General features: G+C 35.8%; 1 protein-coding gene across 1 annotated transcript; it reads left to right on the top strand.

Moving 5' to 3' along the window:
- The first annotated feature begins 4,746 nt into the window (after nucleotides 1-4,746).
- Nucleotides 4,747-13,774, top strand: LOC112521320. The gene is made up of 3 exons (XM_025130100.1): nucleotides 4,747-4,820; nucleotides 11,478-12,925; nucleotides 13,077-13,774. The coding sequence occupies exons 2-3, from the start codon at nucleotides 11,580-11,582 to the stop codon at nucleotides 13,138-13,140; spliced, it is 1,410 nt and encodes a 469-aa protein (XP_024985868.1). The 5' UTR covers nucleotides 4,747-4,820; nucleotides 11,478-11,579; the 3' UTR covers nucleotides 13,141-13,774.
- The last annotated feature ends 2,926 nt before the right edge of the window (nucleotides 13,775-16,700 follow it).

Below are 16,700 nucleotides of genomic sequence, written 5' to 3'. Positions count from 1 at the left end.
ATTACTTAAAATTCAAGATGACAAGTAAATTGTGCGTATGTATAATTTACTATAGCTTTATGTTTGAATTCGTGTAAAAAAATTGTAGAGAAACATAATCAATAGTAACTCATTTTACATATGAAAAAATTTAAAATATATCTAAGATAATAATTTATACTATATTATAAAGCATTTGACAAAAACTCTTAAAAACCATTTTTTATGCATGAAGTACTGTTTATTTATGCATATTACTTAAAATTTAATTTTACAAGTAATTTTGCGTAAGTATAACCTATCAAAGCTTCATTTTTAAAAATTATTGTAACTAACTGCATAACATAATCAAATATATGATAAACATTTATTTTAAATATTAAAAATCTAAAATATAATTAAGATAATCATTGAGTTTTAATATTATCTCTATAAAAAATTATATTATTAAACCAAATATAAATTACTTTATTATAAATCTAAATTAAATTATAATAAAGAATTGAATTAAATAAGTTACACCAAAGAACGATAATTATTAAATAGTTAATTTGATACTAATATCGATTTTATTATTTTCAAATTTTTATGTTATCTTCAAATTTATATTYCAWWCAAATAATAAAAACATTATCGTTTTCTCAAAACCACATAAAATTGTATTATATCGATAGAGAAAAAAATAAAAAATAGATTTTAGAATAAAGATTTATCTCGCTGCAATGCGCGAGTACACTTCTAGTTGAATTATAACAAAAAACTAATTATTATATTTTTAAACAAAAAATAAACGACTTAATTATTAAATCTAAATTAATTTATAATAAAAAAAAGAATTTTTAAATATTTAATTTGATACTAAAATTGACATATTTTTTTTCAAAATTTTATTATACCTTCAAATTTATATTTTATTCAAAAATAAAAAACATTATCGTTTTTTCAATACTACATAAAAATATACTATAACATTAGTGGAGACATAATATAACGAAACATTAAAATCGAAATTCGTTACATTGTATGAGTACCCATCTAGTTTATATAATATATATATATAAATATTATAATATGTTAGGTTTTTTTTTTTTTTTTAATGTTGGAATTAAGCACGTAACGAAATGATAATCTAAAATATTATAATAATTATATAAACTTATTATAAAACAAATAAACAATAATCAATATTCTAAAGCTATATTTCACATTTAAATAATTACAATTGATGTTTAAAGCTATATTTCACATTCCATCCAAGTTGCAACCACCGTCTTCCGCCCCGCCCTCTCTCTCAAACCGCCTAATATCTCCGCCACGATGGAATTCCGATTCATGCTCCCGCCTGCTTCTTCTTTGTCTTCGTCTCGTCGTATGCTGCGTCGATGCTGCTCCCTCGATCGCCATGCGCCGCTGAAGCCACCATATCATAAACCCCCGATCTTTTTTGATGTGTTCGTATGGTTCAAGTATTGAAGCATTAACGGTGGAGGTAGAACCCTAATAAATTGGATGATGTAGATTAGTCATAATTATGGTTTTTGGTTATGTTATTCACTGAGATTATACATAAAGCCTGGTTTTTGGTTCTTTTTGGATTTCGTAATGGTAGCTTTTGTCCATGTTTATAGTTTTGTAAGATTTGATTAATCAGTTTGGGGAATGTTTCTTTTTCCTTACATTACTATCCTCCCGTCAAGTAGTTTCCTTCACCATCTCACTCTTTTCGCCTTGATGTGTTGGTTTAACGTTGATAGAATTTTTCTCTATCAGGCATCAAAGTTAAGACATCCTTTACCATGGTAAGATTGGATTCAGAATAATTAAATAAATCTCAACTGAGAATGTTGTTGAGTGTTATAAGATTGCTACATGTCATTTGATGTAGGTAAATATGTGATTTGGTGAAGATAACTTTGTTCTAATGACAAGCAAGAACTTACATTATTTACGTATTGAAATTCATATACAACCAGTAAATAAATCCCTTAAAAGAATTAGGTTTTAACTTTAGTATTTTAAGTTATTTAGTTTGAGAACTCGGATTGCATCATTTGGAACAGGAATTGAAGGAAATGATTCAACGATTTCACTAAATAAGATTCAATTTTAATTGCAAATAGCTTAGTTATCAATCCGTTTGATCGTTGCTCTAAGTTCCTTGTATATTTAACAATGATCCGGAGTATTATAAAGCAACTGTTTTGTATACATAAAGGATTTAGAAAAGAAGACGGACTTTGAGGATAGCCAACTAGCAAACTAGACTCTCATTACTTAGTTCTTGCATGATTGGAAATGCAAAATGGAGCATGGAATGGAATAAGCCAATGGTATTATATGTGTATGTGTTGGTTTGTGTTGCCTCTTTATAGCACTAAACATGAAGTAATTGGTTGCAGAGGATAAAGAATGATCAGATTGGTATTTGGAAATTGCTATTACAGTTTCACTCTTGACCGAGTATCAAAGACAGTGTTTCTTGGAGTGACAACCTCTGTGGCTTGCATTTAACAGTCAATGGTACAATTGTTGCTGTCTTGCTGAGCCAAAGACTGTCCTCAGATTAGGATTTTATTACATTATATTCAACAAAAATGATTCTTTAGCCAACTGAAATGATGGTTATTATTTCGACACATCTTTTATTTGATCTACATATCGGTTCATGTCCTGTTTAGGGGCTCACTCGAGGTCTTATTGGCATGTCTTCTTTGCCTCAAACAAATGTTGAAATCAAACTTAGTAGACAGCATTAGATGCCGGTGTCATTGAACTATATGAATATTCTCCATTTAGCCGTGTAAGATGGTTAAACAACATTTGCACACATATGTCAATGCAGGCATGTCCATTGCTAAAATGCATGTCCACTCAGGACAGTGCTTACAATTTTAAAAACAAAACTACATTGACCAATTTGACTGTTTGCTCTAAGAAGAAACAAATAGGGGGCGGGACTTGGAAGTTCCTTAGAATTGTCTCACAATTTTTCTTCTTGTCCTTTCTTTCTTATGTTATTAGCTCCTTTGATATTAATTTTGGTTAAATTACAACAAATACCCCAAGTATTTCTTTATATCGCTGTTATGTCTTGGAATATTAACCATAAGTATTTATCATCTCTGTTACTATGAATATTTGAAATGCATGCACCAAGTTCTCTCTTTACGAGAAATTTCACTGATTCAAATCTGAAGTAGATTTGACATTCACTGATTGCAACTTACTGGTTGCATTGGCAATAATATGTTTACCTCAAACATAGCAACAACAATTGAATTAGAAGGATCGAAGGAGGTGACATATATCATAGTGTTTGCAAATCACAATGAGTGACTTCTTTTCATCTTTATGCATCTTCTTTAGAGGCAATAATTGCGATAATGTATAAGAACATTGTGTTTGAGTTGAATTGTTCAACTATGTTTGTTATACTCCTGTTTTTTCTTTTTCGGTTCATCTTTTCAGGTGGCATTCACAAATACTTGTCAGTTTTTGACTTACAGATCATATAGCCATGTTCTTGCATTCAAGTTTAAGGCTGTTGAATTGTTCAACTAAGTTTGTTTTGCGGATAAAGTTTGAGTAAAATTCAATGACCCATATGGGGAATGCTTGCAACAGCCCCAAATTGTTGTTCATGATGGCACTGATTTGGAGGCAGTCCTCGATTGTTTCCGCTAGGGAAATATGGGAAGAAAGTTGTGAAGGGAAATCCTTGCCCAATGTCAAATATTTATCCTGCATTAGATATGTTATTGCAGTTGCAGGTGACACTACCATTGTCTGCTGCCATATTAGCTATCTGGAAAAGAGAATGCTTATTTATGTGCTACAAGGACTTTCTGCTTTAAAGTACAGAAATCTTCACTATATTATAAAGAGCCAGTTTCAGTTCCTCCTGAAAATCAAAAGTTATAACTTGTTCTGCTCAATGTACAACTTTTAAAGCATCTTATTTCCCATCTCTCTCACTTGTTACATTATTGACTCACTCAACCTCTCCCTGTCCAACTTCTCTCCCTTCGCTCTTCTTATGTTCTTCCGGTTCAGTTCCTGTTAAACATCCATGTACTTCTCCATGCTCCAATCGGACGAGGTAAATAATTATATTGTTTTTGTAAGATTAGTTGACTCTGCACATTCATTTCACTTATACAAGATGAACTTGATCCATACACAAAACACATGGTTGCTTTGGAGCTTTGTAGAGTTGTAGTGTGTATAAATCATGCAATTATTCTTGAATATTTTTTGAGGTGTTGTAGTTACTTGTAAACGTTAACCGCTGCTAAGAGGATTAGTTTTAACAATGGTTTTTGTGGGGTTCGCAGGCTGCAATGTTGGATGAAAGCAAGTTTGATGTGCATTTGAAGTTGTGGGCACATTGAATCCATTGAGAGTTCCGCATTTGGTGAATGCTAACTCATACATCTTGCTTAGTTTGATCACACATATCACATATGTGTTCTTGTTACATCCAAATTCCATGAATTTCATAGAATTGTTTTGCATTCCCTCAATGGTCTATCCCTTTCGTTAGGTCATGAATTTGAGCAGCTACATCTTACCCTAGATCCTACCTGCGTGGGATTTACTGGGTTTGTTTTGGGTTTAGAATATTTTCTTTTATTTCTTACATACAATATTGCGTAGGTTCAGGAATGCCCATTGATGCGTCGTTCACAACCTGTAGAGAGCGGTTTTCTCGTGAGCATCCAGTTGACAGTGAATTCCCATTTGATGGAGTTCAAAGATTACGAACCGGTGAAGACGAGAAGAAGCTCAGATGGGCAGGACTACCTGGACATTCCTCTGTCAAATGATGCATATGAAAGCTGGTACTAGATTTCAACCATTGTAGTTGACTTTGTTTCCTTGAAGATTATCTAATTTTCCCAGCCAATATTGATGGACAGAGTGGTACTAAAATGCCCAAAGAATGAAGAATATATAACAAAGGAAGATGGAACTTACAGACTCTTGTCTTTTGGTGCCATTCACTGTACATGATCTTACACCTTATTTCAACAAACTAGCGATTAACTACCAATTTTACCAGAATCACAAATTGTATTTTATTGGAAAAGATGGATCTCACAATCTGTGTATCACGATTTTAATAGTTGCTCTATGTAACAGATAAAATTCATATAGACAATCACTAATAGCCGAATAGCGCGAGTCAAAAGAGCTATACAAACACAAATTATGCAAACGACAAATGTTTGTCTTAAAGTTCTATTAAGTTAGCAGAATCTCCTTGAAAGCGTACAAATCATAAATCAACAGAGAATTTAGAAACTACTAGGCGTGAAAGACTAATTAGAAAGGATAGCTCCCTTTTTTAGCCTGAAACAGTAACTGAATGGCATATAGCTGAAGTTGTTGCCACATTTGGATAAAAATCTATGCAATTCTAAAAGCCTTGTCTGCTCCATAAAATTTTACACTTGGGTTATACATATCTTTTACTTTTTATGCTTTTACATTCTAAATCAATTCCTGCTGTGTGATACAAGTGTACACTGTACGCCCAATTCCTGTATTTCTTTCTAATAAATGCTCTTAATTATCACTCCCACCTATTTTTTAGTCTCTCGAGATCTATTATTGTGTGGCATGCTAAGTTTTAGTTCTTCCTTTCCTCTTTCAGGAATTCATCCTTATATTCAACTTATTTATAATAACTCCGAGGTTTTCTGGTGGTGCTTTTATAAGTTAGACAGTTATATAAATTATGCTTTATCAAGGTTTCTAGGCGTTTAATATTGTTTTAATGTAGTTATCATTTTCTTTTACCACAAGCTTATGAAACTATATTTGTCATATAATCATGCAAGAAATTAGTAATATATGTTGTATAATTGTCCAAGAAATCTGAAATTATTGTTATATAATTTTGATGCAGTTTATCTTCCCCTTCCAGAAGCTTTCAGAGTTAAACCAAATTAGATATTGAAAATATTTGACTTCTAATAATCAACTACACTCTTTTTGGAATAGATGACTATCATTTATTGCGTTTCTTTTAGTAAAGAATAACAAATATTCTAATAAGAGTGAAATCACAAAAGCTTCACATCAGGATACAACCTCTCATTGCAGTAAAACCATTTCCACTCCCTTGATACAAAGAGAGTAAATCTGTAAATTCGAATTTGTTATGTGACATATGTTTCTTATTTTTGCTGTAAAAATTATGTGGCAGATTGCTTAATATGATTTTCATGGTAAGTGTCTGCTATCCTGTCCTATAGATGATGAAAAATGACCTCAAGATGTTCTGTTTGCTCATGGAAAATATGAATTTCGGAGAGATATATATGGCAGCCTGGTTGTCGCAGCAGAATAACCCTCTACTCTTACGTTAGTCATCAAGTTCCCAGTTAACTAGCAAGCATGTTTGGGCCATTGCTAGGTATTCGGCCTAGTACCAGATATCCACATCCTGCTACTTGCTTTTCCATGATATAAGCTTCCCACCAAATAACATAGAGCATGACTGGCATTCTGAGCACCTGTCTTTCTGAGCATACCTGGGAGCAGAGTAGAAACAACCTATTCTTAAAAGAGCTTCTTTGAGATATCTTAGATTGTGAATCACAATGTTCTGTCGGGAGGTGTTGGGAGAACATGAATCGATTGTTACTGAGAAAGCAAACTTTCGTCTCATGACTTTGAGATAAGCTAACTCACCTACCAGCAAGGATATTGGAACATTGGTGGACTGGCTATTCGGCTATCATGCTGTCAAGCATACATACTCCAGCAGGCATGCCTAGGATGTACTTGGGGATCCAAGGTACTTTGCATCCTTTTTGAATAAAGAATTAGAGAGATTGTTATATCTCTTTATACGTTCGCGTGTAGTGACTAGGCTGCCTACATAGAACACCAATATTATTTGTCATTTTTTGTCAGTCATGCATTCTAAGTCATGTCAAAGGTCTCCAAATGATGGCCATTCATTTCAGGGGAGTTAACTTTGGATGGATGTCAAGCATTTATTCTCTAATCCCCAAGTCATAAAAAGAAATGCTCTATTATAGTCATTTTTGGAATGAGAACCCTACAACTAAATATAGCGAGTCAATTGAGTGACTTTTCAATGTCAAAATGTGGTTTATTTTATAGATTTTGGAGGAAAGAAAGATAAACTATACTAATTTTTATATAGTAATTTTCATAGATGATTATATAATATAATCCAAACCAACCCAACCCAACCCAACCCAACCCAACCCAACCCAGTATATCCAACCCTAGCGACGGCTTGGTTTGGGGAGGGTAGGATGTACGTGAATGTGACCTCTACCCCAAGGAGTAGAGCGGTTGTTTGTCATGAAGACCCCTGGGTTGTGCAAAATGTGCAAGAAAAAGAAGAAATTTTGTCCAAAAGCATGAATACTTTTGAAAAAGCAAAAGAGCAGAACATGAGATCAGAAGGAAAATACGCTGAAAAATGAAAAAAGTCGAGACTAGGTTGAAGAAAACAATTTCACGAACATAAGATGTAGACAGATGGAAATATAGCAAAGGAAACTACACAACCCAAAACTATCTTAAAGACTTCGATAACCTATCTGCTAACTTCCTAACCCCCACCTAAGCTAGCTACACGTCCCCCTTAGTCTGCTTCCCTAGTCCTGTGTCTCCAATCATTCCTATTAGACGTCATGTCGGAAATTATTAGCGCCGACATATGTATCCGCAGTTGCTCAACCTAAGTCCTCCTCATCCTGTCCTTCCTTCCCCCTCCGACGTGCACACTTTCCACCCATTTTTATCGGGGCTATTATTCGTCCCCTTAGAACGTATCCAACCCACCTCTGTCATCCTCCCTCAATTTATCCGTGATAGGTGCAACTTCCAACTCTATGCGGAAGACTTCATTTGGTGTTGTCCAACAGGGTTCAACCACAAGTTCATCTAAGCATCCTCATATTTCCAGGTTCGAACTTCTTCTCATAGACTTCCCTTATCGCCCAACACTCCGAGCATACAACATAGTTGGCTTGATTATGAACCTGACTGATTCAAGTAAACGATGAAAGAAGGATTAAAATAGTCATAAATGAAGATGTATTTCAGCAGTGAAACAAAGGACAATCTAGCTTCGAGAGGCTAGTCTTTCCTTAGAAAATAGTACCACTAATCCCTATTTATAACATGGCATGACAACTTTATGAAGACAAATCCATTCCATAGCTTAGAAACTAACTCCCCAAGTCACTGTTACCCCTTTTACTCTCAGCTAGAATCTCTAAAACATATTGTTGGGCTTGGGATTGCATAACCACTCTCGAGCTTATGGTTGGGTGTATAACATTACCCCGCCCCAAAATATCCATCTTGTCCTCAAGGTGGAATGAACAAGTAAGAAACTGTTGTTGTGTTATGCTTCTTCCTGGCCAGCTGCCACTAAAGTCAATTCCAGACTATGGTTGTGAATCTAACTTGTCAAAGTTCTCTAGAACCAACATAATGCAACCATTTTTCAACGAGACAACATTGATGGCCTCCCATAAGTCAAACATAAGTGATGCAAGTTGACCCTTATATCTTGTGCAATGGTGTATTTTACAATACGCTTCTGCCCCTCTATAGGATTTTGACCAACAGCTCTAAGATGATTAGGTTGGTCTCATATTTATCCCTCCCGACCCCGTGTATATGTACGTCATTGTTAACTCAATGTCTCTGATCTAATATTTGGAACTTCAATGTCTTTGGCATCTTTCTCCCTTGTTACCACCGTCAACATTGCCTGAAATGCATCAAAAGAAGCAAGCAAACAACTTCCGTGAACATAAGATCGTTTGCTAGAAACTATGATTGCAGATGCTACATCGTCGAACATTGTTGCTGTGAGGATAGCCTTACCAGTTGTAGGAATGGAACACCAATGCATTCAGCCAACAAGTCTTGTGCCGATCCCACTAAAGAGATGAGGGTTAAGCAACAATCGAGTGGTTTTTGTCCCGAACTTCTCAATGTCAAAGAAAAGCATGAACGTAATTGGTGTCTTGAACTTTGTTTCGCCATCAATGGCTCGTAGTGTTGGTAGCAACTGCAGTTCCTGCTGACCGTCTTCCCACCAACCGCTAGACAGCCTTTCTGATTTTTGTGTTTTCAATCCCAAACTAGCTAATATGGATTTCAAGGAAACCCTAACTTCTTGATTTTTCTCCTTATCCACCCAACCTCTTGATTTGATGAAACATCCACTTGTGGGTTTTTCTTTTTAATCCACTCCACCTGCCGATTAGATAAAACCTCCACCACACCCTAATTTTCTTCCTTCCTCGCTCCTCATTTTGGATTTTCTTCTCAATTGTTTTCCATGTGAGGTCTCTTTCCAGCCGATGGTTGCCAGTGCCACCTTGTGCTTGAAATGTCAATCTTCTGACCCTTGATGGTATAGTTGCCGATGACAACGTGGATGATAGCAACACCAATGGCAGTGAACGACAGAAACAACGACGGTTTCTGCAACGTTGGGCCTTGCAGGTGGTGACAGCGGCGGCGGTTTCCGGTGAACGTTGCGCAACTAATTTTTCTTACATGCAGATAACCGTACCGAGTCTGTCAAACATCCGAGCATGGCGTTTATTCGTTTAAAACAAGTCTTGGTCTAGTTGAAATAACTCGATTGAATTTGGGCCGAAATAGCTCTACAAAACTGTGCTTCTATGACATCTAAGTGGTCTTTGTTTGGTTCATGATGGAGGAAAAATTGATAGCAGAAACCACTCGAGAAGTACACTAATCACACTTGATATCCAGGCAAAATCAATTCATTGCAAAAATTCGATCGGAGAAACTGGTAACAGTTGAAGATAAGAAACTAGTTGAATCATATCGGTCCATATCTAAGTATGGCAACGGGCGGGGAATGCAATGCTCGTCCCCGATTCTACTACTTCATTCTCGTCTCCAGCCCTGGTCGTTGGCAGGTACAGGGAATTGAATTCCCTCCCCGTTTTTTGTTGGGCCTATCCCCTGTACACTCCTAGTTTATCCTCGGTTCATCTCCGACTAAAAAATGGTTAAAATTGGTGGAAAAATATAATATATATTAAAAAAATATAATATTAATTAATATACATATGGGGATGGGGCGGGTTAGGGAATACATTGCCTGGCCCCGGTTTTCAATATGTTGGGGATCTCTAGCCCCGGTACCCATCTTTATGGGGAATCCCCGACCCAGGACGGGGCAGGTGAACCGGGTTTCCTAACGACGGTGGGCAAATCACCATGCCTATCCATATTCGTACCAATTTGAAATCGCTTTCACGATAGTTGATGGAATGTCCATTTTCTTCATTGTTCTCCTTCCTTTTCTACTTCCATTGACGATCCTTGTTTTGACCATGAGGTTGTAAATGCTTATATTAGGAGATTGTTCATGGACAACTTCTTCATCTTTCGAAATGAATCCTAGATGCAATCTCCAACTGTGGAGGGTTGCCTAGTTTAAGTGGGTTAGGGGGGTGAAATCCTGCTTGGGATAGGTGGTGCATGCCTCGTCTTAAAGGTTGGAACAAAAAATGATTATTAATAGTCTTCATCTCTGCCAACTTTTTGCACTTTTCTGTCATCAAGGCCATCTGACGAATAATTGTCTAGATTATGCATGCAAATGTTTTCAGCGTGTACAATCTCACTACCGGGATGCTTGTGATTTGAGTAGACGGGTGTGAGGATTAGAATGGTAAGGGTCGGGTAGCTCCCCCCGACCATGTGGCAACATGGTGAACCATACTATATGGAAAGTTTGGAGATCTCAACCATGAACTTCAAGGAGTCCTTTATTTAAAAATATGAGCACGTTTTCAGTATGTGATTATATGAATGACATTAGTCAAGGAGAAACTATTTTCAGTATGTGCTATGTTGCTTGAAACCATGAACTCATTGAGGTTTAGCTTACCGCTAACATACATCTCAAGGAAGGAGTATCTGGAGTAGACTTTACTTAATTTTAGTAAGTATCAGTTGTCGTAGAGTTTTTATCTAATCTCTTAGTTCGGTATGCGACGAACTAGAGGTTCTTAGACATTTGTTTTGTTTGTAAAAGACTTCCACCATGAGTTGTGATTTAGGGGACTCTTACTAAAAACTTACCCGGTAAGAGCTTACCGGGTCATTTACCTTATCGGGTGAACATTGTAATGGCCGAGAATCTTACCTTGCAAGAGCAATGATGAGGATGGAGAGTCTTACCTGGTAAGTAAGGGTAACGACTCGTACCCGTTAAGCACTTACCTTGGTAAATTGTTCCATACCATACCATTTTTAATGGACTACAATCTTACTTGGTAAATTGTTGTATTTTGAGAAGACGTAACGCCTCTATCAAAACATTAGGGTGTTACATATGCCAAGAAAGGAGTTGAGAGGAATTTCTTTCCTTTCTCACGGCAAATATTGATGATAAAGTCATATAGCATTCTTTTTGTTCGACTTATGATCCCCATTAATTTTATCAGATATTCGCCCAACTCTATCTAAGTAACCGACCCGAAAGGCTTTGGGATTATCGAAACCTAGAATCACAGAAAAGGGCTGTCGCCGCCGCAGCAACATAGACAATGGAAGAAGATAACCAATCCCTGATGGAGCTGCCGAAAGTCAATCTAGAAGGTGTTCTTGCAAGGCTGCCCTTGCAGTCTCTTCTTGTTTGCTGCTGTGTTTCCAAGTCACTGTTGAATCTCATTGAGAATGATTTGGATTTTGCGAAAGAGCACTTTGCAATATCAGAATCCCAACTAATGATTCATTCTCCTGAGACTACAAGTTTTCACTTGATTGACTTGGATGCTGATGCGACTCCAGGCTTTGGTACTCGGGTTGAAATTAAGCCAAATTTTAACCTTCCACTACATGGCTTTGAAGTTGCAGATTCGTGTAATGGATTGGTTCTTTTGGAGAGTGTGGATATGGTTAATGGATCTCACCGTTGTATTGTATGCAATCCGGTAACAGGTGAATATATTATGCTTCCTGAAACTAAACTTCTCTCTAGATATGCAACGTGTGCGTTATTTTACTGTCCAAGAACAAATCAATTTAAGATTTTGCGTGCTTTTCACCAAGTATTTAGTCTGGAGGGTCATGATCTGGGTCCAGGTTTAGATGCTTCCTTAGATTCGGATCCGGATTTGGCTGTGGAATTGGATCCATCTTCAGATTCTGATTTAGATTCAGATTCTGCTTCAGAATTGAATCTCTTTCCAGATTATGATGGCAATTTAGATTCAGGTGCCAATACTGATGATTCATCTCTTTCTTCTGATTCTGATTCTGATTCTGATTCTAGTTCCATATATTCTGAAAGTGATACCATGGGGGAGTTACTTGTAGGGGGTTCTGATTCATGGGAGTCCCTTGGCAACTTGCCTTTCTCTCCTCTTACTATATACTCTCCCTGCTACTTAGATAAAGCTACTCATTGGCTATGTGTCGAAGAGAGTGTTCAAAATCTCATAGTTTTCTTCAATTTTGAGAGCCATCAATTTGGGGAAATTCCTGCCCCTGCCCACTTGGGGAAGACTTATATAAATGCATATTGGTTGGTTGCCCTTGGTGGGTTTCTATCAATATTTGATAGTTTCACGACGAAAGAGAAGTTTGACATATGGGTAATGAAAGAATATGGTTCCTGGACTAAAGACTATGTGATTGACACAACCGCGTGGGGTGCATTCCACCGTGACCTTTTTTATAAGCCTGCAATGTGCCGAAGAAATGGGGAGGTAGTGATGATCAGTGAAGAAGGATATATATTATTCTATGACTTGTCAAAGAAGAACGGTAGAATCATCAAGCATCGACGAATTGATTTTCCAGATAGAGCAGTGGTTCATACTCCTAGCATCATGTCATTGAGGGATGCTATGAGAGATAGCAACATGAGAGTGCTGAATGTGGCATCAAGGTATCAACATTTTACATTTTAGGCTCTTATATTTCTTTCACCAAATAAAAATAGGTTGTATGATAATTTACTTTTAGGATATCACCATTCAAAAACTGTAATAGTAAAACAGTCGATAACATTGTTGAGTTGTTATCTTGTTTGGATGCAGGTTTGGTAGGCCAGAGTTAAACCCGCATTCCTACCTGGAGTTCGCAGGAACTTTCTCGGAGTAGGCAATTGTTACAACTTAGAAGAGTTCATAACTCATATCTATAGTGTTCGTTTATAACAGAATATGGATAGCAACTAGTATGTTGTTGTTGTGTCTGTCTTGCAGCGTCTAGTGTCTGAAATTGGTCATTTAGAGTAGCATGTTGGGTTTCGTTTGCATTTTGTGGTTGATGGTCTTCTTCTGTGGCAAGGATGATTCTTGTTTGCTGCTGTTGGTAGATTTGTTTCTGAACCTTGGTCTTTTATCATTGTTGTTGTTTGTGGTCCATCTGGTTCTGCGTTATGGTCTCATTAAGCCTTGTCGTCATGCTACCTGACTGACTGACTACCTCTCATTTGGTTGGCTGCAGGAAGATTTGGAGGCCATGAGGTCTGATAGTTTTTTTATCAGTTGTGTTTGTTCTTGTTGTAGTTAGAACCTTGAATTGGTACTTGATTTGTTGAATAATGTGTGATTTTGGTCAAAAACTTTATGGGGATTTTGGAGGTCATAGCCAAGGTCCCCTTTTTTATTATATATCTGTGGTTTTGGTTTCATGAAATGTACATGATTGTTTAGTCCCATTCGATGCCTATTTCTTACAAGTTGTGTACCTGACTACCTGTATAAAGAAGTGAGAACTGCTAATAAGCACTTGAAGGATGAAACAGGTTGTTGTATGCCACCTAGTTTCATCTGTAATTGAAATTTTATTACCATATTTCATGTGGGCCTACTGAAGATTAAATAAGTAATGAAGGAAAGAAGTGGCAGATGATTGATTGTTGCAACACTTGACAATTGCTATTTCTGGATGGCCCATTTTGAAAGCACTGTTCCTGTTTTGAAATATGATGTTCTAAAAGCAGCAGGTAAATCATCATTCCTATTCTGAGTGATGTTCACAGTCGTGAGTTGGTGATTTTAGTGTCATACAGTTTTGGTGTAATTGTGATCTATAGGAAATTGTTCACATTCATAATCGTTGTCTCTATCATCTTAGATCATCAAAAGATGGGGGTAGGGGGTTGTGCCCCCTTGGGGGTACTAGGGGCGTGGTGCGGGTGAACTGGGTATAGTTAGAAACTTGGTATTTTGGAGACTTAAGAGGTTGTTTACCCAAGCGCTTAATGGTGAAAGTCTACACTATTATTTAACTTTCCTGGTAAGATTCTAGTAAATTTGAACGGCTTCTTATGCAATATTTTATCCGGTAAACGGTTACTGGATAAGAGTAGTCACTTTCACTTACCGGGTAAGACTCTCAATCTTTGCCATCACTCTTACCAGGTAAGATTCTAGGTTTTTGCCATGTACATCCGGCAAGGTAATTGACCCGGTAAGCACTTTCTGGGTAAATGTTTAGTAAACGACCCAAGTGTGGAATCAAAAACTTTTGAGTTGAATCAAAAGCCTATGAGTTTGTAGTATCAGAAGCTTTCGAGTGAACACTTTAGAGTGGAGATTCTGAGTCGGTATCTAATATGTTTCAACTTAATCTATAAGCGGTTGTAACTGTTGTGTATTTACATGTTAACTGTCTAATCATCTGTAACTGTTGATCTTTCATATAAACATGTAAGATATGGAATACGGGGTGTATATATGGAACTTGATTTTACAGCCTTTAAAGTTAAGAGTAAAGATTATCTCAATACTCAATTTATGATACCCAAGGCTTATAGGGTCGAATTAGTGTATTCGAAAAGCAAACTTTACACTAACCAATCGATTTATCCAATCGTATATGATCAAGGAACCTTCAATTTCGGAGTAAAGCATCGGCCCGATATCTATACAACATTTATGATGCTTTTTGTAAGGAGTAGACTCTGGTTGTATTGTTGCAAGATTGGCACCACTTTGACTTGCTTGTCAAGTGTTTTGCCTCTTTTGGGTTGTATCTAACCATCTTTGCCCCAAAGTCCCTTTTTGCCAACTCATGTATAGACATGAATCAAGTATAGATGCATACTGCCTTAATTACTTTTGTAACTTTGGTTGGAGCATGAGCAAGAGCAACATAATATGGGTGCTAATGTTAAATCAAGCCAGACTCTTTCAACTTTGTGTTCTAGAAACCTTTTTATACTAAGAAAATAAAAAAACAAAAAAACTTATGTTTTTTAAACTTTTTTAGGTGAGAAAGGAACGGGAAATGAAAAAAGAGCTAATGCTTGTTGGGTATTTTGGTTTGTCACTGCTTCACAAAATTGAGATATATACCAATACCTATTACAGGTAGAAAAATGGAGACACCAATAGGCCATTAAATGAAAGAAAAAAGAACTAAGTACATTAGAGGTCTTTTAACAATATTTTTAGAACGAAAAAAACAAGATTCTTTTTTCCTTAGTTTATTTGATCAAATAAAAAAACAACTTTGGAATTGCTGAATCACAGATTATAAGTTTCCTCCCAAATGTAAGAGAAAAAGAAATGAAAAAAAAAATTTAAAACTCTTTAAAAAATTATTAAAATAGTCCATCGATCTACATATTTTTAGAAGGTATATTATTAAAAAGGATATATTTCCTTTATTTTCTTCCCTTTTTTAAAACATGAAAACTTATTTTCTTTATTTTCCTTCATTTTCAAAAATATAAATAAAAACATTATTTTTTATTTTCCTTTCTTTTCCCTTTTTTTTTTCTTTTCCATTTCTTTTCTTTTATTTTCTCACATAATTCAAGAACAAGAACATAACGTGAAGATTACAATATTAATTATATTATTAATTATATTATTTCTTTGTCTAAAATTTAATTTTAAGGATCCTTATTGGTAGAAAGTAAGGGTATTCACCGTTCATTTTAGGTGGTTTAATTCCCATATCACAAATTAAATTGCAATGACGATTTAGGAAAATTTTCAAACTATGCGGTTCAGTAGTAAGTGATCAAACCATCAAACCAGACCACAATTTTTTTTTGGGGCCTATTATGGTCTTTAAACTAAGAAAGTAACATTTTTCTCCAAAATAAAATTCCTAATAATATAACATTGTAAAAAACATACTATACCAAATTATAAAAGAAACATATATCTTCAAAAATAAAAACATTGAGTGAATTAAAAAGAGTTATACAAGTCCAACAACAATAGTTGAAACTTTGGGCAAACATGGAGTAAGTTGAAATACGATTTAGAATTTTGGGTTTTGATTAAACGGATTTCAAAATTTTACCGATGTAAGAAAGGTAGACTTAATAAGTGAAAACAAAAACTTAGGGGTCGTTTATCAAACACTTACCCGGTAAGCACTTACCAGTAAATTTAACACTATTATTTACTTACCGGGTAAGATTTTGGTCCACAAAAATGGTATTGTACGCAACAAATTACCTGGTAAGCGCTTACCATGGTAAGAGTCGTCGTCCTCACTTATCGGGTAAGACTCTTGGTCTTTGTCTTGCTCCTACCGTGTAAGATGTTTGGTCCTTACCATATTTGTCCGGTAAAGTAATGTAACTTGATGTTCACTTACCTGAGTAAGCGTTTGGTAAACAGCCCCTAAATGTCTTAAAATTGGGCCATAAAATTAAACAGCCCCTAAATGTAAACCATAATATAATTGGTACA

This window comes from Cynara cardunculus (assembly GCF_001531365.2).
Source record: "Cynara cardunculus var. scolymus isolate 2C chromosome LG 11, CcrdV1, whole genome shotgun sequence".
In the NCBI taxonomy this organism is placed as follows: Eukaryota; Viridiplantae; Streptophyta; class Magnoliopsida; order Asterales; family Asteraceae; genus Cynara; species Cynara cardunculus.
This window is presented reverse-complemented; position numbering and strand designations above follow the sequence as displayed.